General features: G+C 40.6%; 1 protein-coding gene across 1 annotated transcript in view; it reads left to right on the forward strand.

Annotated features, from left to right (window-relative positions):
* Positions 1-24,333, forward strand: part of WDR70 (WD repeat domain 70) — a 263,694-nt gene that overhangs the window by 20,404 nt on the left and 218,957 nt on the right. The window contains exon 5 of the mRNA XM_065406340.1: positions 1,305-1,503. Within this exon, the coding sequence (XP_065262412.1) occupies positions 1,305-1,503 (199 nt within the window). The remainder of the gene's footprint in view (positions 1-1,304; positions 1,504-24,333) is intronic.

Genomic DNA, 24,333 nt, shown 5'->3' on the forward strand with positions numbered 1-24,333 from the left:
ATATATTTGAAAATGTAGAAAAATATCCAAAATATTTAATAAATTTCAATTGGTATTTTATTGTTTAACAGTGCAATTAAAATTGTGATTAATCACGACTAATGTTTAGAGTTAATCACATGAGTTAACTGCGATTAATCGACAGCCCTAGTTAAAATATTTGTATTTATTGCATTCTGCTCACAGTTTTTGTTCAAAACAGACCTGTTAAATTATAAGCTTTCTAGGGCAGGGGCTGTCTCTTCTGATGTGTTTATATATTACCAAACATACAGTAGGACCTTGAACTTGATAGGGACTTCTGATTTTTTTTTTTTTTTTTAAAAGCACTTTATCTGTATTGGGAGCATTAATTTTACAATTAACACAATTTTTTATGCGCAATACTTAATTTATTTTATTTTTTGCAATGGTATAACAACTGCTGTTAGCACAACTGTGAAGTGGCTAACTGCTTTTGTAGAGCCAGCAGAGGGAGCACAAGAGCATTTATTTTTAGTCGCTTCTATGTGACCAGTAATTGTGATGCAGTTTTACTTTTCAAAAATTTTAGTGATTAAATGATGTGTGTATGCACAATTCCTGTGGACTTCAATAGATATTCCCTGTGTGAAATGGTAATAGCACATGAGCTTTACACCGGAGGCTATACTAGGAGATGACAGTGGAGATTAAATATTTGGTCTAAAGTGCATGATCTCCTCTGTTTAAGTTTTAAGGGTTGTAAAGCTTATACTGTATTTTGCATGTTCTCTGTCTTATTCTCTATTGCTTTCTCCCTTGTGTAGTCACTTTACACCTGTGCACAGTGAGTCTGAAACATTGCCATTTTGATTTACTCCTGCTTTACACGGGTGTAAAATGCCTGCACAAGGTGCAAGGCACTGGAGAATCAGACCCTAAAGTGATATATAATTAAGTACTGCTGTGACTGGACATTGAAAGCATATTAATATACCACCATTAATTAAAACAAAACCTAACTTTTTCTGTTCTCCTGTGTAGTGATCCCTTGGTTGGCTGCTTTAGCACAGATTTCACCATACCTACCTATCTATCTACTTCACAACGGTATTCTGTTCTCCCTAGGTTCTTGCACTGTGCCTGTCATTACAGTATCTATTAGTTTTTTTAATTGCTTTGACGATTGTGGTGGACCTGTTTCTGCTCCCATTGAAGTTAGTAGAAGTTTTGCCATTGACTTCAATGAGAGCAAAGTTAGGCCAATGCTGAGTGCTTCTGAAAACCACTATAGAAATGCTGCATGTTACTTAAGTAACCGTTTTAACAATTCTTTCATACAGAGAGGCAGAAAGTAGTGAAAGTGAAGATGGTTCAAATGAAGAATTAATTGGTCCTCCTTTGCCACGCCAAACTTCCATTCAAGGACCAGCAGAGGATACTGATGATGATGACGATGATGAATTTATTGGGCCACCACTTCCACCAGGGTATAAGGACAGTGATGATGATGATGATGACGACATGCAAGAGGAAGATAATGTAAGTACTGGTTTTTTCCTAAAGAAGGTATAAATGTTTCAATATGCTGTGCAGATCTTCACATGTAACTAACTATTATTTCTGTACAGCTTAAATCAGTGGTTCTCAAGCAGGGTACACAGAAGTCTTCCAGGGGGTACATCAACTCATCTAGATATTTGCCTAGTTTTACAACAGGCTACATAAAAAGCACTAGCAAAGTCAGTACAAACTAAAATTTCATACGGACAAAATGAGAAAGTAAGCAATTTTTCAGTAATAGTGTGCTGTGAAACTTTTGTATTTTTATGTCTGATTTTGTAAGTAAGTAGTTTTTAAGTGAGGTGAAACTTGGGGTACACAAGACAAATCAGACTTCTGAAAGGAGTAGAGTACTCTGGAAAGGTTGAGGGCCACTGGCTTAAATGGTGCTGCTGCTGCTTGTAGGTACAAGATTTTTTGTTTTTCTAGTAGCTATTTACCAAATCTATGTTATCTTCTTTTTCTGTAGTAAAAAAAAAACCCCTTGAATGCTTTAAACATAAACACAGCAATGTCAGTATTCCAGAACAACCCAGCAGTACAATCCATAGTGTATGTGATAGATGGGGGGGAAATTAACTAAGGATTGGATTTATGTTTCACGTCTCAAAAGGGCTATCATACACTTGTCGAGACTTAAAAGTTATTGAAAATTGTTTGCTTTCTGTTGTTAAATGTGCAGTTTTGTATTGCAGAATCCCTTCCACTGAGCACTCTTTTGAGAGATTTTTAATATCTCCCTCCCCCCACCATGGGATAAAATATTTTTCTGTTTTTTGAAGAGAGATCTTCTATAATGTCATTATTATAAAGGGACAAACTAGGACACTATTGCAGGAAAAAAATAATTTCACATGCTAAGTTAAATGGTTTTATTTCTAGTTGTTTCCATAATGTAAATGTGATTAGTAACATGCTAAAAGCAACTAGTAACTGCAAAATCACTTCTCAATCTATTTATCTTTAGTATTGTTTGCTTATTGAAGCAGTGAATATAATCCTTTCCCAAATAAGAGGCACAAATCCAGACAGAGTAAGTTTGCCAAAAATGTTTGGGGGGGGGGGGAGGGGGTAGGAAAAATACCAATGCAAATATGTCTGATTATTTTTTCTTTAAATCCAAATAAATAACAGAACAGCTTGTTCCAGTCTGGAAGGGAATGGTAAATTGGGGATAAGAGAAAAACATAGCCTGTCTTTTGCTTGCTTTTAAATATCAAGAGAATGGATATTGCACATGTTTTGTTGACGGGCTTATTGCTGCATAATCAATTGGGGGTTTGTTCCACCTGCTTTTTCAAATCCCCTTGAACTGGAGATTTTGTGACGTTTCCAATATTCTTTGGTAGCTGCCATAACAGAAAATAGTTTCACTTGTAATGCTTTGGTTCTCTGTCTATATAAAACCTAGTTGTGCAGAAAAATGAGAAAAATAAACAAACTGCCTTTCCCCCATAATTAAGTGGGGTTTATTTTGTTTGGTGGGGGGATTGTGTGAAGTAGTGCTGAAAGAATTTCTGATTATCTTGAAGTTTTGAGTAAAAGTTGTGGATGATTTTAATTTTATCTGTAGCTGTTTGCCTTATCCCAAGTGAACCATGATATATATACAAGATCAGAACTACTGGCTGAAATTGTGATAGAGAAGTGTCCATGGTAAATTTCATTTTATCAGGTCTGTCTATAACATGTTATGGCTTAGAAGATAAACCCAATACAATTCAAGTGAATGCTTTTTAAGGTCTCAGAATTCTTATACAGTAGCTTAACTGTATTGTGTATTCTGGATTGTGTTGCTTACAAGGGCCAAAGCATGCCCAGTGTTAGTTATTCCTATGTAAGTGGTGAAAAACTCAGCTAATTTGGATTTATGGAGTCATCCTGATTGTTTTCATGGGGTGTGATTTGCCTCTGTCTCCTTCCTCCTCCGCACTGCAGAACCAAACAAGATTTGGCTTCCTAAATTGTGGATCTCATGTTCTGAGGGCCAGATCTGTGTATTTTTATCCCCTCTGAACATCTTCCCTGCCCACATGGGAGCAGAAGAAATGCTTCCATGGGTCCCCTGTTGGTGGCTGCCCCTAAAATCTCCTCTTGCTTTGGTGGCTCCATGCTGATACAGAACTGGCTTAAATTAACTTCAGGTTCAGTGTCGACCTATGTTAGGAATCCCCTTGTCTTTGAGGTTGAATGATGTGGAGAGAGTCATCCCACTGGACATACTGCTCCATACTAGCAGATTTCATTTGATACAGAAAGTGCTATGGAGTCATCTCCTTTTGCCATTTTCTTCTCGATTTGATGCTTTTTTCTTCTTTGAGTCCTTAGAAAATCTGAAAAATTTAGTCCTTTGACTAGGAATTTCATCTTTAAACACATGAGCCAAAAGATATGTAGAATTATATTTACTGTCTGTTAAACTATTAATTTTTTTTGACATTGAGGAAAAACAAGTTTACTTCTGTGCAGTCTTGGAATATGAACAACAAATGGTGAACTGCAAGGAACCCTAGCATGAGAACGAACACACATTATGGTATGTCTCAGGTTCTAATCACGTTAAGAAAATATAAATTGACAATTTCACAAAGAAGAAACCTGACAAAACATGTATATTGATAGCTGGTAACATTGTGCTGGTAACCACTGAAAAATGGTAAATTTCAAAAACTGTGCTTGTTCAGCACGTGTTCTGATCTTACTTTGGAGGGTTGTTGGAATGTCTTCTAAATCATGGCTCTCGTGGGATTGTCCCCATCCTCTTCTCCAAAAACAAACAAAAACAAAAACCCAAACCCAAACAACCCCCCACCCCTCCTCTAGGACAGAGCGAGAAAGCAGTTCCACACACCTAAACCCTTCAGCTCTTCTGTCAGCACTTCTGAAGCTTGCAACTACTTTGTAACACTGAATAGTTGAAGCCACACATAGCAAAACAGCTGGGCTTGGGAAATCAAGTCCTACAAGAATATCTAATCCCAGGGGAATTAGAAGTTCTGCTGCTAGAAGCTCTAAAGATTTCAGTGTATACTAAATTAAATTAAAATAGTATAAACTTTAAATCATGTTTTTATACATGGCCAACTAAAACCAAATTTAAACCTCATGTCTCTCTATTTCACTAATGTATAACAGAAGAAATTTACCTTTATAAATACTCCTTTCCTTAATTATTTCACTTCCCCCATACGTGTCTGCATCTTAGTGTCTTTCTTTTCCATCACCCTCTTTATTTTTTTAAATCACAACAGAGGTGTGAATAACACAGAAAGTATAAACAACGAGGAGTCCTTCTGGCACCTTAGAGACTAACAAATTTATTTGGGCATAAGCTTTTGTGGGCTATAAGCTCAATATTTATCTCTTTGTTTTTTCAAATAAGTAGGAAACTGATACTTCTGTTGTGGTTGTGGTGCCATGCTGGGGGGATGTAACACAGTGGGTCTGCCTGAGAAGGAATTAAAAATAAATTTTGAATTTAAAATATCTGGAATGCTTCTTCCAGTTGATTTTGGGGGGCAGTTTGCATACACTGCTACAATGGAGGGAATCTTGCAAAAATTCTTACAGATCTGCTTCAAGGACAATACTCAACATTTCCATCTTCAAAACATTGCATAAACTTTACCTAATTATCCCGCACTCTTATTTAAGAATTACTATTATAGTTAGGTATATCTCCATATATCTCACAGAACTGGAAGGGACCCCGAAAGGTCATCAAGTCCAGCCCCCTGCCTTCACTAGCAGGACCAAGTACTGATTTTGCCCCAGATTCGTAAGTGGCCCCCTCAAGGATTAAACTCACAACCCTGGGTTTAGCAGGCCAATGTTCAAACCACTGAGCTATCCCTTCCCCTGTATTTAGAGATGATCTGCCCAAGACCAAAGTGGTAAGCCAGTGCCAAAGTAGCAGTTGCAATTTGAGAGATCCTGGCTTGTAGCCTCATACGTAGTCTGTTGGACCTAGCTTCTTATGTGATTAATGGCATGCTTAGCCTGCATATATAGGATTTTTTTTAAAGAGTTAAGTAAGATCTTGGTTTGAAAGATCTAGATAGTAGCTCTGCCAAGAGCAGATTTGATGACCCAAGTGCTGTGGTTTTGCACAGCTAGCTGATTATTGTGTGATGCAATACTTCATATAAATTGTTATCTTTATGGGGGAGAGGTGGGAGAAAACATACTGACAAGCAAGATAAATATATTGGTGCACATTAGAGTGAAAACACTGGAAAGGTAGGGTCTCTTCCTCGTGAAATTCAGGCTAATATATAATATAAGCCACACCCTGAACAGGCCACCAAAGGCTCAACATTGATCTTAGCCTTTGTTATCACTGTGGTTGAAACTTTAACAGTGTTATGAAATAATGCTAAAGATGCAACAGTAACCATCTATATAATAGTTTTATAGATTATTATTGTCCACAGAAAACCCATCTCCCTGTTGGGCAAGAAAACTGTATATGAAATGTATTAGGAACAACAATATAGTGTGGACAGGGTGCTAGGCATGAGTGCCTTGCCATTTATATTGTAAGTAGAGCATTTCATTTTATTAACTACATGTGAATCAAGGGTCCCATTTACCCCACTGTTCCAATTTGTGATATAAACAGAACCTTCATTACAGTGGTGTAGGGAATATAAAAAGCGAGGTAGAACAATGTTCCCATTACAGATTGGCATCATGTTATAACAGGATTCCCTGACTTCCTACTGCTGTATGCCAGTTCTGTTGCCCTCCATTAAAGATGCTGTATTTCCTTAGTGCTTTACATATATACATTTAAATCTTTGGGGATGAAGCGTGCAATAAATATAAGTCATAAATATAAGCATGCAATAAATAATATACATGTGGTAGCTGATACATAAACTGTTGCTGAGATATGTCGGAACTTGTGACAGACTTACATGCATAACTGCCTTGATATGTGGATTTTGAGCTCTGAATACAGAATCTTTTCACTTTCTGTCTCCATAGGGAAATGGGAAGCTTGCTTAGTTAAATTCTTGCTGAGGTACTGTAAATCCCTTAAGAATGCCAAAGGGGAAACAATGTGCTGAACCAGCTGACTTTACTTTTCAAATGTGACCTTTCTCAGTGGCTTTCTTGTTTTCTGGTTGACAGTCTGACTTTCTAGAAATGCCCTTACATGGTTGCTCTGTATTGATTTTTATCTGTTTGGATGACTGTAAATGAAATAACTACATCTGATTGCGGGTGTGGGGGAAAAGGGGGGTAGGGGAAAGGCAGCAACTGGGAACTCAGATTAAAAGACCCCGAATGAAAAGTTTCAGACCTAGAGGTAACAGCAGACGGATGTGATTTAAGTTTGTCTGAACTAAAGACAATAATTTAAAAAAAAAAAAAAGTCTAGATTAGATTTGTTTGAGAATAAGCAGAGGAGCAGAAATATGAGACTTGTGGGTTTTCAGTCTAAACAGTTAATTTGTAACTGGGAAAATTTTGTGTCAACATGGATGCCAGAGGCCTTTGGGGTCCAGAGCCTCCCATTACTGCTGCGCCTGAATTTAGCTATTTTCTTTCCTGTGAAGGGAATAAGGAAACATCTGCACTTTCCTGATTTCCTGTTGATCGATTGTTGATCACAGTAAGATCCTCTGAGCCACAAGAAAAGCAGGTGTTGATGTTATGAGAACTCCCTGATCCCTTTTTCCTGATTATATCTCAGCCTGGAGGGAGTTGTAGGGGAAGTGCTATGAGACATTAAATGAAAGGATTGGTTCAGGAATATGCTCTTTGTTTCTAAACAGATTATGGGCCCAATTCTCTGTTCTGCTACAACATTTTTATGCTGATGTGACTCCGCTGAAGGACACTTTTCTACATTTTTGACCCTATAGGAAGCTAATTGTTTCCTTGACAAAGTGTAAATTTCAGCCATGGAATCTCAAGTCTTCTAACTGTTCATAGAATTGATACAGCACGTGCATCAATCATAGAAATGTAGGGCTTGAAAGGTCATGTAGTCTATCCCCCATGCTGAGGAACAATTAAGTGTATACCTAGACCAGGAGTTGGCAACCTTTCAAAGAAGAGCCATCCTTTTGCTTTTGTCTTTGACCAAAATATTTCGAGAGCCACATCACAAGCAAAGCTACTTGTAGAGTTAGAATGTTTTAAATAATAATAATTGAACTTATTAAAGTTATTACTACTCACCACTACTTTTAATGCAACTTCTGCTGTTGGACATCTTTAGAGAGTTGCTCAATGTTCGGTGAATATGCCATGATTTTCATTTTCAAGCAGGATTCAAGACTAATATCTTGCAGTTGCCTCCTCAGTTTGTTTTTGATGAAATTCATGTTGGAAAACACTTGTTCACAGAAGTACATTGAACCAAAGATTGAGAGAGGCTTACATGCGTATTTCTTCAGTTGACTGTATGTATCCGGTAGACCAGGGGCGGGCAACCTTTTTGGCCTGAGGGCTGCATCGGGTTTTGGAAATTGTATGGAGGGCCGGTTAGGGGAGGCTGTGCCTCCCCAAACAGCCAGGCGTGGCCCGACCCCCACCCCCTATCCCCCCCTGCTTTTCACCCCCTGATGCCCCCCCTCGGACTCCTGCCCCATCCAACCCCCCCCCCCCCGTTCCCTGACAGCCCCCCCGGGACCCCTGCCCCATCCAACCCCCCCCCGTTCCCTGACAGCCCCCCCGGGATCCCTGCCCCATCCACCCCCCTGATCCTTTTCCCCTGACCGCCCCCAGAACCCCCGCCCCTGACTGCCCCCCATCACCCCATCCAACCCCCCCCCTCCTTCCTGACTATCCCCCCGGGACCCCACCCCCATTCAACCCCCCTGTTCCCCGCCCTCTGACCACCCCGACCCCTATCCACACCCCCGCTCCCTGTCCCCTTACCGCACTGCCTGGAGCACCGGTGGCTGGTGGTGCTAGAGCCGCGCTGCCCAGAGCACCAGGACAGGCACCTGGCTGGAGCCATCCACGCCACCACGCAGCACAGAGCACCGGGTTAGGCCGGGCTCTGCAGCTGTGTTGCCCCAGGAGCTCACAGCCCCGCCGCCCAGAGCGTTGCGCCATCTGTGGCCATCTTAATACTTCTGTCTGTTACAGTCTTCGCAGATAATGGCATTTCTCTAATTTTCTTAACTATTTCATCTTTGTTTTTAAAATTGCCGAAGAGGTGCTCGGATGTTTTAATGAAACATTCTTTCACATATTCTCCATCTTTGAAGGGCTTCCCTCGTTTGACGTTCTAGAGCTGCCACGAAACTAGCAGTAGTGGTTCCATCCATTTAGCAAACGTACATCTTGTTTGCTCTGCTTTGTGTCGGAGCTCCTCTACTGCTTTTTTCCTTGCATCACCAGCTGGATAGGTTTCAGCAAACGTCCAATGTTTCTTTTCAAAATGTCTTTCTAGGTTTCATTTCTTATTGTTGGATAGTTTCTTGTTGCAAATGAGGCACACCAGAAGTCCAGCTGAACTTGCTATAAAAGCGTAAGACTCAGTCCAATCATTTTGAAATTCTCGATGTTTGTCTTCTATCTTTCTCTTTTTGGTTGTCATTTTTATCTGATCTATTTTATTTCTGACTTTAGACTTTTTCAAACTGTTGGACGTTGGAACATACTAGTTCCACAGTACAGACAGAGCACATCCGCTTCCTTTTCACAAGAAATTCCAAGAGTTTTATTGGTAGACAACAGTTGCCTTGGTAATGAACCATTTGAATGTAAACAGGAGGGGGCTCTGGGCTGGGGCAGGGAATTGGGGTGCAGGAGGGAGTGCGGGGTCTGGAAGGGAGTTTGGCTGCAGGACGGGGTTCTGACCTGGGGCGGGGGTTGGGGTATGGGAAGGGGCGTGAGGTGCAGGCTCTGGCCAGGAGGCGTTTACCACTGGCGGCTCCCAGCTGGCAGCGCAGCAGGGCTCAGGCAGGCTGCCTGCCTGCCCTGGCCCCACGCCGCTCCCGGAAGCGGCTGGCTGCTGGCACTTCTCTGCGCTCGCTGGGGAGGCGGGGGGGAGCAGGGAGAGGCTCCGTGCACTGTCCCTGCCCTCAGCACCATCCTCACAGCTGCGGGGGCAGTGCTTGTGGGCACAAGCAGTGCATGGAGACCCGCTGCCTCCCTCCCTCCAAGGGGCGCACAGAGACATGCCAGCAGCCAGCCGCGTCCAGGAGCGTGGGGCCAGGGCAGGCAGGCAGCCTGCCTGAGCCCTCCTGAGCCACTGGCCGGGAGCTGCCTGTAGTGAGTACCTCCCGGCCAGAGCCTGCACCTCACACTCCCTCAAAAAATGGCTGCCCTCAAGGGGGTAGCCAAAGAGCCACATACAGCTCTGGAGCCGCAGGTTGCCGACCCCTGACCTAGACCATCTGTGACAGGTGTTTGTCTAATCTCCAATGTTGGGGTCTCCCCAACCTCCCTTGGAAGCCAGTTCCAGAACTTTACTACCCTTGCAGTTAAAAAGTTTTTCTTAATATCCAAGCCAAGTGTCCCTTGCTGCATACTAAGACAATTATGTCTTGCGTTCCTCACAGTGGACATGGACAACAATTAATCACCATCCTCTTTATAACAATCTTCTACATATTTGAAGTGTGTTATCATTTTCCCCGCTCAGACTTCTCTTCTCTAAACTAACATGACCAATTCTAATGCTGGCGTCACCATAGTACCCTGCCAGTATGCCTCAAACCTGACCTGACTGGCCACCTGGAGCAGTGGGAGGGTAATTATTTCTCCATGACAGATTAGTTTGTCAATGGAGACTGTCAATAGTAGGGTTTATTAGTATCCATTGTGGTGGGAGGTAGGCATCTGTCAAGTGAGAACTGCTCCAAGGCTACTCAACTGATTTGCATACACTATTGAACAGTTTTAGTAGATGGAAATACATTTTGGCCATTACTGACTTTGGAAACTTTTCACTCTTCATTTGTATGGTAATTTGCTAGGAACATTGATCACTTATTATTACTGTGTGTTCTGCCTAAAAGTACGTTGAATCAGTGCTGTTGGTTTTGAATGTTTTGCAGATACTTTATTTTATGAACAGTGATCATATAATGCATGATGAGTACAAACTAGGTGGTTGAAACATATCAGTGGTGTATGGTTTGTGATCTCTACCTTAACTAACTTTTTAATATTGTTCTTGGAAGTAAATTCCATGAGACAGCATGTGATGGTACCAGTTATTGGGGATCTGTCTATGCTGGATCCATGCTAATGTTGCTGGTTGGCTGTTTGGTTGTGGGGTTTTCTTGTGTGTGTTGTATTTGCCGTATACATTTTAGACCCAATGACTGCTCAATTTAGTATAATATATTATTTACATCTACTTCCCCCTGGATCCTGAAGACTCTTGGTACCGAATGTAGCTTTTGCAGCACCAGTGCAGATCCCTGAAGAGCTAAGTCACACTATGCCACCCTTACTTCTGCACTGGTGCTGAAGGCAAGGAAAAAGGACGAGCAAGGACCAAAAAAAGAGGTCATGTCTGGGAAAACCCAGACATATGGTAGCCCTATTTTGTGATCTCACAACCCCCCTACAAGAGCCTTGCAACCCACTTTTGGAGCGGGACCCCCAGTTTGAGAAACGGTGCTCTAGGTTATCAGTTATAGTAATCATGAGAGTTACGAGTAACAGTAGTAGGCTTTAAAAAAAGACTTTCAGACATAACTGTTGTTTAGGTTCCATGTCTCTTTAAAATATATTGGTGGTATTATGTGAACATGACACTTTTGAATGATGAGAAGGTATTTCATTTCACTAGCTGTATTTTAAATGGTTAAACAACTTCTTACTATTATCTAGTGCATTATCTAGCTTGTCTATAGTCCTTTTCAGCCAAATGGAGCCCAAAGTTTGTTTGGGACTTTTGTTATAACACCTGTTTCCCACATCCTCATGCCTTTCTGAAAAAAAGTCTCTTTGGCTGAATCTTTTCATGCTTGATCTAAGCCCAGAAGTAAATTTTTATGGAAAATCTGAAGAAAATCTCATCAGCCATTTTTGAGATATTGGAGAATGGGAAAAGTATATTTTTTTAGTCTCTTCAGACTTTTTTCTTTCATTGATCACTTGGCCCGTTTGCTTAGCAAATTTTTTTAAGACTTGTGTGCAAAATGGTGAGTTTATGGCCAAGATTTTCAAAAATGACTAGTGATTTTTGGATTCCCATACTCAGATATCAGGATTTGTTTGTTAGAGGGGAGGCTCAATAGTTCATTTGTTAAATTTGGAGGAGTGTGGGGGTTAAAGGTAAATCACTTCTGAGCATCCTTAGCAGTATCTACTAAGATTCTAACAGAATTTAATGAAATCCTGTTTTCTTATGCCATCACATTGCATTTTCCCTACGTGGACTGATAAGCCCACTGGTTGCTGCTAGCATAGTTTGCAATGGGTAGAGTTCATGGTCACATCTTCACTATAAAAATCAACTGTGTTGGGGGACCCAGTTACAGCACAGTTGAAACATATGAGGAGATAACACTGTTTCTTCTTGCAGGATAGCAGGGGTTGTGCTGTAATCAAGTCCCTGAAACATTCTGTAGCCTTGGATCTCTCCAAGGCTGTATCCTGAGTTGGGCAATGTTTTCAAAGTGACAGCCCTATGCCAAGTTTTAGGATTGTTTTGAGCCATTTCAAAGTTGTAGCAACAGTTTAACAGCCCACAGCAACTGTACTCAACAGTTCAGGAATGGAAGAATACAATTTCCTGCTGATTTGGAGGGGGAATTTAAGTAGACTGTAAAACAGAACACACAATTATGCTCTATGCAGATGATGCTCTTGTATTTGTATTAAGCCTGAGGTTACCATTCCTAATCTTCTAATCACTGTTAATAAGTTTAGAGACACCTCAGAACATAAAATTAATTGGGATATACCAGAAATCTTAGGCATTAACAAATATGCCCACAAAGGCCTTTTCTAAAATTGGGATTTTCAGTGGCAGTCCTTTTACATTAAATATTTAAGACTACTGATTCCCAGTAATATTCAGGATATCCCTAATATAGGTATAGAACCAATTACTGCCTGAGTGGCTAGCAATTTGAGAAGGTAGAATTTGTTAATCCTCATTTTGTTGGGTAAAATTAATATACTGAAAATGAATGTCCTTTCCAGAATGTTGTATGTCCCGAGGAATCTCCCTATTTCTATTCCTCAAACTTATTTTAAGAAATTCAGTAATATTTTCAGAATGTTCCTTTGTGGTGCAGGTAAGAAACCGAGACTGGCTCTGAACAAATTACAGCTCCCCCCTCTCTGGGAGGATTTTGTTTTCCCAAATTGGAAAAGTCACATCTCTTTTTTTTTTTGTTAAGACAGGCATCTCTGTGGCTGTTAGATATGACCACACAGACCCCATGCTGGGTTCAGATTGAATGAGAAGTAGTATACCCTGTCTCCCTTTCAAGCATTGTAGGATTGAATTATTATAGATTTGATGGCTCTAGCGCTCCCCCAATAACAGCTGTGAGGCAAATTGGTCAAACTTGGTTAGAAAGTTCTGCTTCCATCCATTCTTCCATGTAGAGGTGGTCCTGTTGAGCAATCCTATCCTTAAAATAGGTGGCAAAACCTTGAAGTGAAGGGATTGATTGGAGAGAGGAATTATGACTGTTTCACAGCTAATGGACAATGTTAAATTTAAACCATTTGTGGATCTTCAGCAACAGTATGTCATGCCCTGCTACAGAGCATGGAAATACCTCCAATTAAAGCATTTATTTATGAATGTATTTGGATTGGATGCATTGGGAACTCCAGAACTTTTATTATATCGGAGGAAACTTCCGGGATTTACTCCGCCAGTGGTATCCTTTTATGATTTCCTGTCCCAAAAAACTTTACCCAAGATTGATAATTTTTCAGTTGCTTGGAATAGAGATTTAGATACACAGGTGTCTCCAACCTAGTGGAATACAATTGTATTTAATGTTAAAAAAGCAATTATAGATCTGAGACTATGGCTTTTTCACCAAAAGACACTTTTTTGAATATAGGTTAATGGCAATGGGCCTCATAAATTCTGACCACTGTTGTAAATGTAACTCCCTTGGTGCTACATTAGGTTGTATGTTTTGGGAGAGCCCGTGTTTCACAAGTTTCTGGTATGAGCTAGATCAAAGAACCAGTTTGATATTGGATGCTATATAGGAGCCGGTCCCCTTAAATTTTATTATTGGATAAGAACAAAAGAATAGTCCTACTGGGCCATACCAATGGTCCATTTAGCCCACTATCTTGTCTTCCAATAGTGGCCGGTACCACATGATTCAGAGGGAGTGAACAGAACAGGGTAATTAATTGAGCGATTCATCCCCTGTCATCCCATCTCAGCTTCTAGCAGTCACAGGTTTAGGGACACCCAGAGCATGGGTTGTGTCCCTAACTATCTTTGCTAATAGCCATTGACGGAACTATTCCTGATACCTGGAGGTTACCTGGTAACAAGACAGTGCGGGTTCCAACATGCAGCTTAGGTCACTAAAAAATTAATCCTGCAAAAATGAAAAAGTCGTTTCCCACCAAACATTGATACCTGGCTCAATGGTACAGATGACCTTACAGCTAATAAATGATTGGCATTCCACAGAAGGGAATACCTGAAAAATTCAAAGTGATTTGGGCTGACTTTTTAGAAGTCTGTGATTTGTATAGGTCCTGAGGGATAGATATGTTACTTCCCGTCCCCTCCCTTTATCATAATCCTCTTTATTTACTTTGTGTATTTTGATGAATCTGGTATTTTGCTATATTTGTTGTATTTGGAAAAATAATAAAAAATTATAAATAAAAAATAAGTAGAGTGTAGTTACCTTGGTTAAAATTTGGCTAGGATACTACGGTTAATAACCCTTCCTTGCCAAAAATGTCATGGGATTTTTAATTGGCACATTTAGTCCGAAAGATGGCACCTCCAGGTGCCCAGTGCACCTAATCTGACCATTTACCCTTTCATCTAACTAGACTAAAGAGAAAAATGGGAAGGAAGAGACTTGAAGAAATTGCACAAAATGTGCCTGCTTACCCATGAAAGCTGAGGGAATGAGGCAATGTTCTTTAATTATGCTGAAAAAAATCAAAATGGTAACAATTATTATGCTTTTAATGTTCTTTGTAACTTGTAGGTATGTCGTTTCCATTTGTCTAAGAGGAAAAACATTTCCCTTTATACACATACCTTAATTCTCAGATCTTGGCAATACTATACAAAAATTTAACAGGCTATCTTTTCTTAACTGGATGTATGTGTGTTTATGCATGCATCCTCTTCAGAGTGCTTTCTAACAGTAGGTAAGTATTCTTCACAGCTCCCCTGTGAGATAAGTGGTATCTTCTTTCTACTTTGAGATTGAGATGTACAGATGAAATTTATCAAAAGCTACATAGTGTGTCATTGGAAGAGTTGAGATTAGAATTTTGGACATCCTGACTTCTAATTCTGTGCTTGTTTCTCTGGGTTATACTGCCTTCCCTTTCTGTCCGATACAGAATGTAAGCCATGGAAATGAACAGTTTGGTAAACTGGCTTGGATGTAGTCCTAGGCTGAAGCTGTCATTTTATGAACTAAAGCATATGGAATGTTTTAGTGTCTTTGAACCAAGACAAGTATTTCTCATGTAGGTTAGATTGCATTGCTGCAGGAATCAGGAAGGCACATTTTCTTTTTGTTAAGCACTGAACAGTTCATTAGATGCATTATGATATTATTTTTATGAAAAGTCAACAATGTGCTTGGTGTAGCAAAGAAAAAAAATTAGTCCCAGCTCAGAGTCAGGAAGATTGGGTCACAAGACAGGGAGTAATAATTTGAAGGCTTTCAAAAATAAAAAATAAGAGAACTTCCTCTGAAATAAGGAACAGTGATGACAATAGGAGAGGATCAGCCTGGGATTGATGTTGGCATAGTTAACAGAATGGAAGGATTAGGGCATTGCATGGGTGTGTAAGCTCTCATAAAAACAGTAATGGGAAACAATGATCTGGGTTTACAGAAAGAGAGAGGATGGCATTTAGTGGAATTCTGCTGTTCTAGTCACCTGGTCATTACAAACATCCAACATCCTAGACATTTATACATGTGGAGGTCAACTGAGCATAACAAAGAATCTAATGATACAGCAATGCTGGAAATCAAGTGTCCAAAGGATGAAAACTTTTGCTAGTGCAGATTGTGGGTCAGAGCGTCAACTGTTAACCTCAAACATAAAATTAAAACTTAAAAAAATAAGCTGTTTGGCAGATTTACTGCATCTGGACTTGTCCGGAAGCAATGAAAACTACATGACTTCTGTCCAGAATGGGTTTGAGGCATTGTCACAGGTGAAAGAGGAGAACAACCAAAACAAATTTAAGAATATAATTAAAACTATTGTTCTTGAAGTTGGCAAAGTGCACATTCCAAACAGTCAGTGTCTGACCGCGCCATGGTTAACTTAGGAGGTGTTTAACTTGTGGAAAAAATGAGTGAAAGAATGATTAGGAGAGTGAATAACATAGAAGAGAGTCCAAGGGACCGAACATACAGATCCAAAGGCAGACCATATGAGACAAGAGTGAATACATAAGGGCAAAATGTGTTGAATTTGAGAATCACAAAGAGAGAAATAATAGAAAGGGTATATTCACAGTGGTCAGATTCTTACCAAAAAGTATCCCTCGCGATCAAGCATAATTAAAGATCATGCTGGCAGCATCTTCACTGAAGGTGGTGATATGAAATGCCGATGGAGAGAACTGTGCCAATCTGTATGCTTCATTAGAGTCACTCACAGTATAGGAAGACAGAACGAGTATGGAGCCGGAGCCATGGTATTGATCTTTTGTGGAAAATTTGTTATGAGATTGGATAACTAAAAATTGGCTGTATGACTGGACAAAAGGAATCTTTCTGCCCTTACCAAAGAAAGGAGACATAACAGAGTGTAGTAACAATTGAATCATCTCCCTGATAGCTTATGTGAGGAAAGTTCTGCTCTAAGGTAATCCAAGATCACATAAAGTGAGTGATAGAAGCAGAACTACCAGAAGAACAAGCTGGTTTCAGAGAGGGACAAAGCACATGTGATCAAATTGCAAATATCTTCATATTGTTGAAAAATGCAGGGCATACAATCACCCATTGATTATTATACTCAAAAGCGTTCAATGCTGTCTGACATGACTCTTCTTAGAGGATACTGGCAGACGTGGGGATTCTAAAACATCTAATTGAAATCATTCCAAGTCTCTGTCATCAACAACAGACCATGGTGTGAACAGCAGCAAGCAACATAGTGTGGCTTTCCACTGGGCAGGGTGTGAGATAAGGGTATGTTCTGTCCCCAAGCCTTTTCAACATATACACAGAGTTTATTATGAGACAAGGCTGGAAAGGTTTTGACAAAGTAGAAGGAGCATTTCCTGTCCAAAACGAGTCTTTACAGAATTTTCAATTAACAAATAATTTATATTGAACCACTGGACCTGCAGACTTTTCCAGTTTTATCCCCGGAGAGCAATTTTGTTGACTGTCAGAATGTCTGCTGTTTGTTTAAAAGATGGCTTTTGATTTTTATGCATGTGATACTGTTACACTTAACATTTTACAACTGCTGCAATGGCATCTCTTATTTGCATGTGGGCATATGGGAACTACACATATTTGATGCTAACACTCTCCAGATCTAAAAATAATTATACAAAACTTTTCTTTATTTTTCAGTTTCCTTTCCTGAAGGTTAAATGTTTAGTTTCATCCATTACAAATAATTAGGATCTTGAATAATATTTTACACGGTATCTTGTGTAGTGTTTGTAAATATTACTTGCTTCAGTTGCATTGTTACTGAAGATTGATAAATGTTCAAAATATTGTGGCTATATAATAGTTATTTGATTTCCTTTCATAAATCATAAAGACTGCTCTTTTTCCAAAGGAACAGAAGAATCATAAAGTTATAAATTAACAATTCCCCCTTCCCCAAACTTATGATTTTTGAGATATGTGTAAAGCTTTCGCTTGTATCCCTTTAGGTACATTTGGTGCCACGTGTAAAATAATCTGGTTTTTTTGCTCCACCAGTTAGTATTTTCACAGAAACATAGAAATGTAGGTCTGGAGGGGTCATCGAGTCCAGCCTGCAGTGCTAAGGTAGTACCAAGTAAATCTAGACTATCCCTGACAGGTTATTTAAAAACCCACAAGTGATGTGGATTTCACAGCCTCCCTTGGAAGCCTATCCCAGAATTTAACTACTCTTATAGTTAGAAAGATTTCCCAAATTACTAACCTAAATCTCCCTTGCTGCAGACTAAGCCCATTACTTCTTGTCCTATCTTCAGTGGACATTGGAGAGCAATTGATCACCGTCCTCTTTAGAACATCCCTTAATGTTTTTGAAGTCTTATCAGGTCCCCCCTCAGTCATCTTTTCTCAAGATTAAACTGTGACGTTATTGACATAAACTGGGACCATATAGATCATTGTTGCATCCAAGGTCCTGTAGTGGCACCCAAATCTTGTATAAAGGGGGTCAAATGGGGTGTCTAAGACAAGGTTATGGTTTACTGGTTATGATTATGCTGTCTATATGTGTGTATCAGTTTTGTAGTTGAAGTTATGAATATTGGCTCTATACTGTCTGTATGGCAAACTTATGCTATGCTTCTGGGTGACATCCCAGACAAGCTGGGATTAGCTCTGCCTAGCCTGCTTGATGGCCCATTAAGGACCATCAGCTATACAATGGACCCATTGAGAGAAGGCAAATATGCCTTCAGACTCAGCAAAGTATGCAGGGGCTGGCCCATGTGACTCCAGGCTCCATTTTGCTGTAATTTTCCACAGTAAGAACAAAGAGGTGTTCTTACACCTGGAAAGGCTGTAAGAACATCTATATAAGGCTGATGCCTCATCTCCATTTGGTCTTCAATCCTGCTTCATACCTCTGGAGGAACTTTGCTACAAGCTGAAGCTTTGAACAAAGGACTTAGGACCCATCCCAGCGGGGGATGTATTCCAGAGACTTGATTTGAACCTGCAGTTTATTCTATCGCTGCTGCAAACCTGAACCAAGAACTTTGCCATTACTGTATGTAATTGATTCCATTTAACCAGTTCTAACTCTCATCTCTATCTTTTTCCTTTTATGAATAAACCTTTAGATTTTAGATTCTAAAGGATTGGCAACAGCGTGATTTGTGGGTAAGATCTGATTTGTATATTGACCTGGGTCTGGGGCTTGGTCCTTTGGGATCAGGAGAACCTTTTTCTTTTACTTGGGTATTGGTTTTCATAACCATTTGTCCCCATAACGAGTGGCACTGGTGGTGATACTGGGAAACTGGAGTGTCTAAGGAAATTGCTTGTGAGACTTGCGGTTAGCCAGTGGGGTGAGACCGAAGTCCCCTTAGTCTGGCTGGTTTGGTTTGCCTTAGAGGTGGAAAAACCCCCAGCCTTGGGCTGTAACTGCCCTGTTTGAGCAATTTGTCCTGAGTTGGCACTCTCAGTTGGGTTCCGCCAGAACCGCATTGTCACATAAACATACCCAGTTTTTTAACCTTTCCTCATAGGTCAAGTCTTCTAAATCTTTAATCATTTTTTGTTGCTTGCCCAGATTCTCTACAACTTGTCCACATCTTTTCTTAAGTGTGTTGCCCAAAATTAGACACACTACTCCCTCTGAGGCTTCACCAGTGTTAAGTAGAGCAGGACAGTTATTTCACAGGTCTTATGTTCTTAATTTTTTCTGCAACTGCATCACATTGTTGACTCACGTTTAATTTGTGATCCATTATAAACCTTCAGATCCTATTCAGCAGTACTACCACCTGCAGAGTTTCTCCCCGTTTTGTAGTTTATTTGATTTTTCCTTCCCAAATGCTGTACTTTTGCTTTGTTTTTATAGAATTTCATCTTGTTGAATTCAGACCAATTCTCTAATTGGTCAAGGCATTTTGAATTCTAATCCTTTCCTGCAAAATGCTTGCAGCCCCTCCCAACGTGGTGGTGTCTGAAAATTATATAAGCGTACTCTCTACTTTATCAAAGTAATTAATGAAAATATTGAATAGTACTGTACCCAGGACTGACCCTTGTGGTACCTCTCTAGATAAACTCTCCCAGTTGGACAGCAAAACATTGAGAACTACTCAGAGTATAGTCATTCAACCAGTTGTGCACCAACCTTAAAGTAATTTCACCTAGACTGCATTTCCCTAGTTTGCGTGTGAAAATATCATGTGACTGTCAAAAGCCTTACTAAAATCAAGATAGATCACATCTGCTCCTTCCCCTTTATCCACTCAGCCAGTAACTTGTCAAAGAAGATGACACACTGCACCCCATTTTCCTCACAGTGATATTATTATTATATATTATGGCATAATTATGATGCATTTTATGCAAAATGGGTTATGTGAGGTGTTCTTGAAAAGGTTATGATTTACTAAATACGATTATCCTATTTGTATACATGTATCATTTATGTATCTGAAGTTATGAATATTGACTATGTATCTGTATTTCAAATGTAGTTACACCTGGATAATGCCCACTAGACAAGATACTTTCAGTCTAGATCAGGCGTTCTCAAACTTCATTGCACCGTCACCCCCTTCTGACAACAAAAATTACTACATGACCCCAGGAAGGAGGACCAAAGCCTGAGCCCGCCCAAGTCCCACCACTCTGGGAGAGGGGCAAAGCCTGAGCCACACCTCCCTGGGTGGGAGGTGGCAAAGCCAAAGCCCCAGGGCTTCAGCCCAAGGCGGGGGCCTGTAACCTGAGCCCCAATGCCCCTGGCGGTGGGACTAGGGCTTCAGCTTTGGCCCCAGCAAGTCTAAGCCAGCCCTGGTGACCCCATTAAAATGAAGTTGCAACCCACTTTGGGGTCCTGACCCGCAATTTGAGAACTGCTGGTCTAGATAGCTGGTTGGGAAGGGCCTATTCAGGGCAATGAGCCATTAGGGAAAACAGTAGACCTTAGAAGAAGCATATCTCCCACCTGGGGAGCCTTCCTGAGAACACTCCAGACAGCCTGTAAGTAATGGCTGCTATGACTACAATACATGTGAACAGGTAACATGATTCTGGACTCCATCTTGGGATGTCAGTATTTTTCCACAAACTGGTCTGGGAACCAAGTTTTGAAACGAAGGGTTCCCGCCATATGCTAAAGCTATATAAGGCAGGGAGTGACATCATCTGTGGTTCTTTACTCCCCACACAAGAAGACTCCTGGAAACACCTGAGGAACAAAGACTGAAAAGGGGGGGAAGTGCTGGACCCAGGCTAATGGGTTTTCTAGCCTGTGCATGAAACACCCGGTGATTCCAAGCTGCAAAGCAAGTGTCGCTTGTGCCTTAAGAATCTACAAGTCTTCCTGTACCATCAGTTTGGATATGAATAGCAGATTTTTACCCTATCTATCTAGTATATTAAGCTTAGGTTGCGGTTTTGTTTATTTGCTAGGTAATCTGCTTTGATCTGTTTGCTATCACTTATAATTAAGGCTAAGATTTTATCATGGTTATTTTTAATAAAAGTCATGGACAGGTCACGGGCAATAAACAAAAATTTACGGAAGCCATAACCTGTCTGTGACTTTTGCTGCTGCGGCTCCATGGTTTCCCCTGCCACTGTGGTGGCTGGCAGCTACAGGGTTCTCCCACACCCGTCCCCGCAAGGCTGTCCCCAGTTGCTGGAACCCCCCTGCAGGGAGACCCTGAAGAGGCTGTCGCCTGTCGCTGGAAACCTGCAGGGGGACCCTGAGGAGGCTGTCACTTGCTGCTGGAACCCTGCCAGGGCCCCACTGGCTGCCAGCTCCAGTCCCGCAGAGCCAGGAGCTGAAGCAGAAAATGTCACAGAGGTCTCTGGAAGTCATGGCTTCCATGACCTCCGTGATATAAACATAGCCTTACCTATAATCATTATAGATAGATGATTATATCTTTTGTAGTTAATAAACTTGTTTTTGTTTTAATCTAAACCAGTGAGGTTTGACTGGAGTGCTTGGGGAAAACCTCTGCTTGGTTACCACAAGTGTGCATTGCCCTCTTGACATTGAGGGAGAGGCGGACCGGGTATTAAACCCGTATACTGGCCAGATTTGACCAGGGCAGAATGGTACTACTCTGGGATCCTGGGCTGGGAACTTGGTGGTTAGAGAGCCTGTGTGTAACTGCAGTTGGGAGTGTCCCTACCTGTGTGAATGCTGGTGAAAGTGCAGGCTGGAGTGCTTTGCAGCTTGTCACAGCAGTACAGTGTGAAAGGGAGACCAGGTTGGTGGGTCACAGGGCTCAGTGGTACCCCAGTTCCATGTTGCACTCTGGGGGGAACCCGTCACAGAAGGAAATTAGGTTAGTTTAATATGATTTATTCTTGACAAATCCATGTTGGCTATTCCCTATTACCATTAGGTGCTTATGAATTGATTGATTAATCATTTGTTCCAGGTATCAAAGTTAGGCTGTCTGGTCTATAATCCCCTGGGTCCTTTTTGTTCTTCTTTTTAAAGATAGGTTTGCCCTTCTCTAGTCCTTTGGGACATCATCCATCCTCCCTGAGTTCTCAAAGATCATTGCTAATGGTTCTTAAATTACTTTTGCTAGTTCCTTAAGTACCGGACGATGAATTTTATCAGGCCCTGCCAACTTGAATACATTTAACTTATCTAAATATTCTTTCCCTCTTTTGGCTTGCATTCCTTCCTCCTTGTTGCTAATATTAATTGTCACCATTAACCTTTTTAGTGAAGACTGAAGCAAAATAGGCGTTATAAACTTTGTTGCTTCATTAACTTTGAGAATTTGAATATTTTGTATTCTAGACTTATTGTAGTTTTTAATGACTGTAACTGAAATTTCTCAAAGTGCAATCTACATAATGAAGACTGACAAAATAAAATAATGGAGAAAGATGCCTTTATGCTTTTTCATCTGTTTATGCTGAACCCTTATGTAAAACTGAGATATGTAATTACAGAAAACAGGTGCTTTATTATAGCCAATCACTGCAGGGTGCTTCTATTGTTTTGTAGAGCAGAAAACATGTCCTTCAGTGCTTCAAGTAATCATACGAAAACAAAAATAATGAGAGAAGCCTCTCCTCCCTATTTAAAAAATAAATAAAAAAGGCTATTCACATTTTGTCCTTGTTTATTAGGGTCAAGATTTCAAAAACCAGAAGATTGAAGTATGGTTCCTAACTACCTGGTTCAGTAGCTTCTCTTGACTTGCTGTTTAATGTTGGCTGCTTGACAAAGATAGATTATTAGGCCGTTTCCTTAATTTGAAGCATCTGAGTGGTCCCACTGATATCAGTGAGACTGCTCATTAGCTTAAAGCTAAGTGTTGGCAGTATCGGTATGACTGGCGATACAAACTTGACATGCATAATAAGTTAATAAAATGAAGAAAATGATTTGTGGCCCTGGAAACCAGGGCTTTGGAGCTGTGCTCCGGCTCCGCTCCAGCTCCAGGCAAAAACCTGCAGCTCCACTGCTCCAGAGCTGCTCCGCGCTCCAGCTCCGGGCTCTGCTCCAAAGCCCTGCTGGAAACAACATTCAAAATATGTGGAATTCTGGCAGCAAAAGTTGTTAGATGCTCTGGTAAAAGCAAGTACCTACATAATCAAGCACACTAAGGGTAATTCTCCATTGCAGTTAGACACTCATGGCTGCCCCATGTCAGCTGACTTCGGCTCCTGGAGCTCAGGCTAAGGGGCTGTTTAATTGTGGTGTAGACATTCTGGCTCGGGCTGCAGCCTGTGCTCTGGATCCTTCCTACCTTGCAGGGTCATAGAGCCTGGTTCCAGCCGAAGCCTGAATGTCTACACTGCAGTGAAACATCCCTTTAGCCTGAGCCCTGTGAGCCCGAGTCAGCTGGCATGGACCAGCCATGGGTTTTTAATTGCATTGTAGACATACCCTAAAGTCAAAATGAGTGCTTACAAGTAGTGTCAGCATTCTGTTCTATGAAGTGTCTCTTTTAAAAGGAGACACTAGGGGGCAGTAAAAGCATCTTTGTAGCTGCCGGACTGTCTTGCCATAGCTTCTACAGTCCAATTAGAAAATAATATACAAGAACTTGAAGTGATCAGTTTGGAAACAGTTTTGATAGTAAATAGTCATGTATGAGGTTTGTTATATTTATATTTAGAAAATTATTTCATAATAACTGAAAACTATACAAACCATTGCAACTGTTACGGTTGTTGCTTGTATTTTGATGGTGCACAAAGACCCCACTGGGCTCTATTGTGCTAGGCTTTGTACAAATATGCAGGAAAACACAGTCCCTACCCCACTGCTTATCATGTGATAGCCAGGAATTTGAATTAATGAAATACATCCTGAAAAACTATCTGCGCACTCCCTCCCCTCCCCCACAAATAGAAGACTTTGACTTGGAGAAACTGGAAGAAAAATAACTTTGTGAAAACCTGACATTCATATGTTAAAGAGCTTTGATCTGAAAGTTATCAAAAACAAATTCGCAGTTGATGTGTAAAGTGTAGAGCCATCACCCTGCACAAATAATTCAGTTACAGTGGATGAAGCTGCTGAACACTTAGCTCCCAGTCTTCTTTATTATGTATAAATATAAACATTTTTCCTTTCCATACCTTGTTCACTGTGAGAATTTATTATTTTAAAGTTCTTTTAACGTTAAATCTGTTTTGACACCATTTATTTTACATTTAATTTTTAAAAATCTTAATGAGAAAGATGTAGCCCTCCCTACCACCACCACCACCCACCCATATTCCTTGCTTTTGAGGTCTCCCTTCCACATTTCCCACACATGCCATTGGC

The sequence above is a fragment of the Emys orbicularis genome, chromosome 6 (assembly GCF_028017835.1).
Source record: "Emys orbicularis isolate rEmyOrb1 chromosome 6, rEmyOrb1.hap1, whole genome shotgun sequence".
NCBI lineage: Eukaryota > Metazoa > Chordata > Testudines > Emydidae > Emys > Emys orbicularis.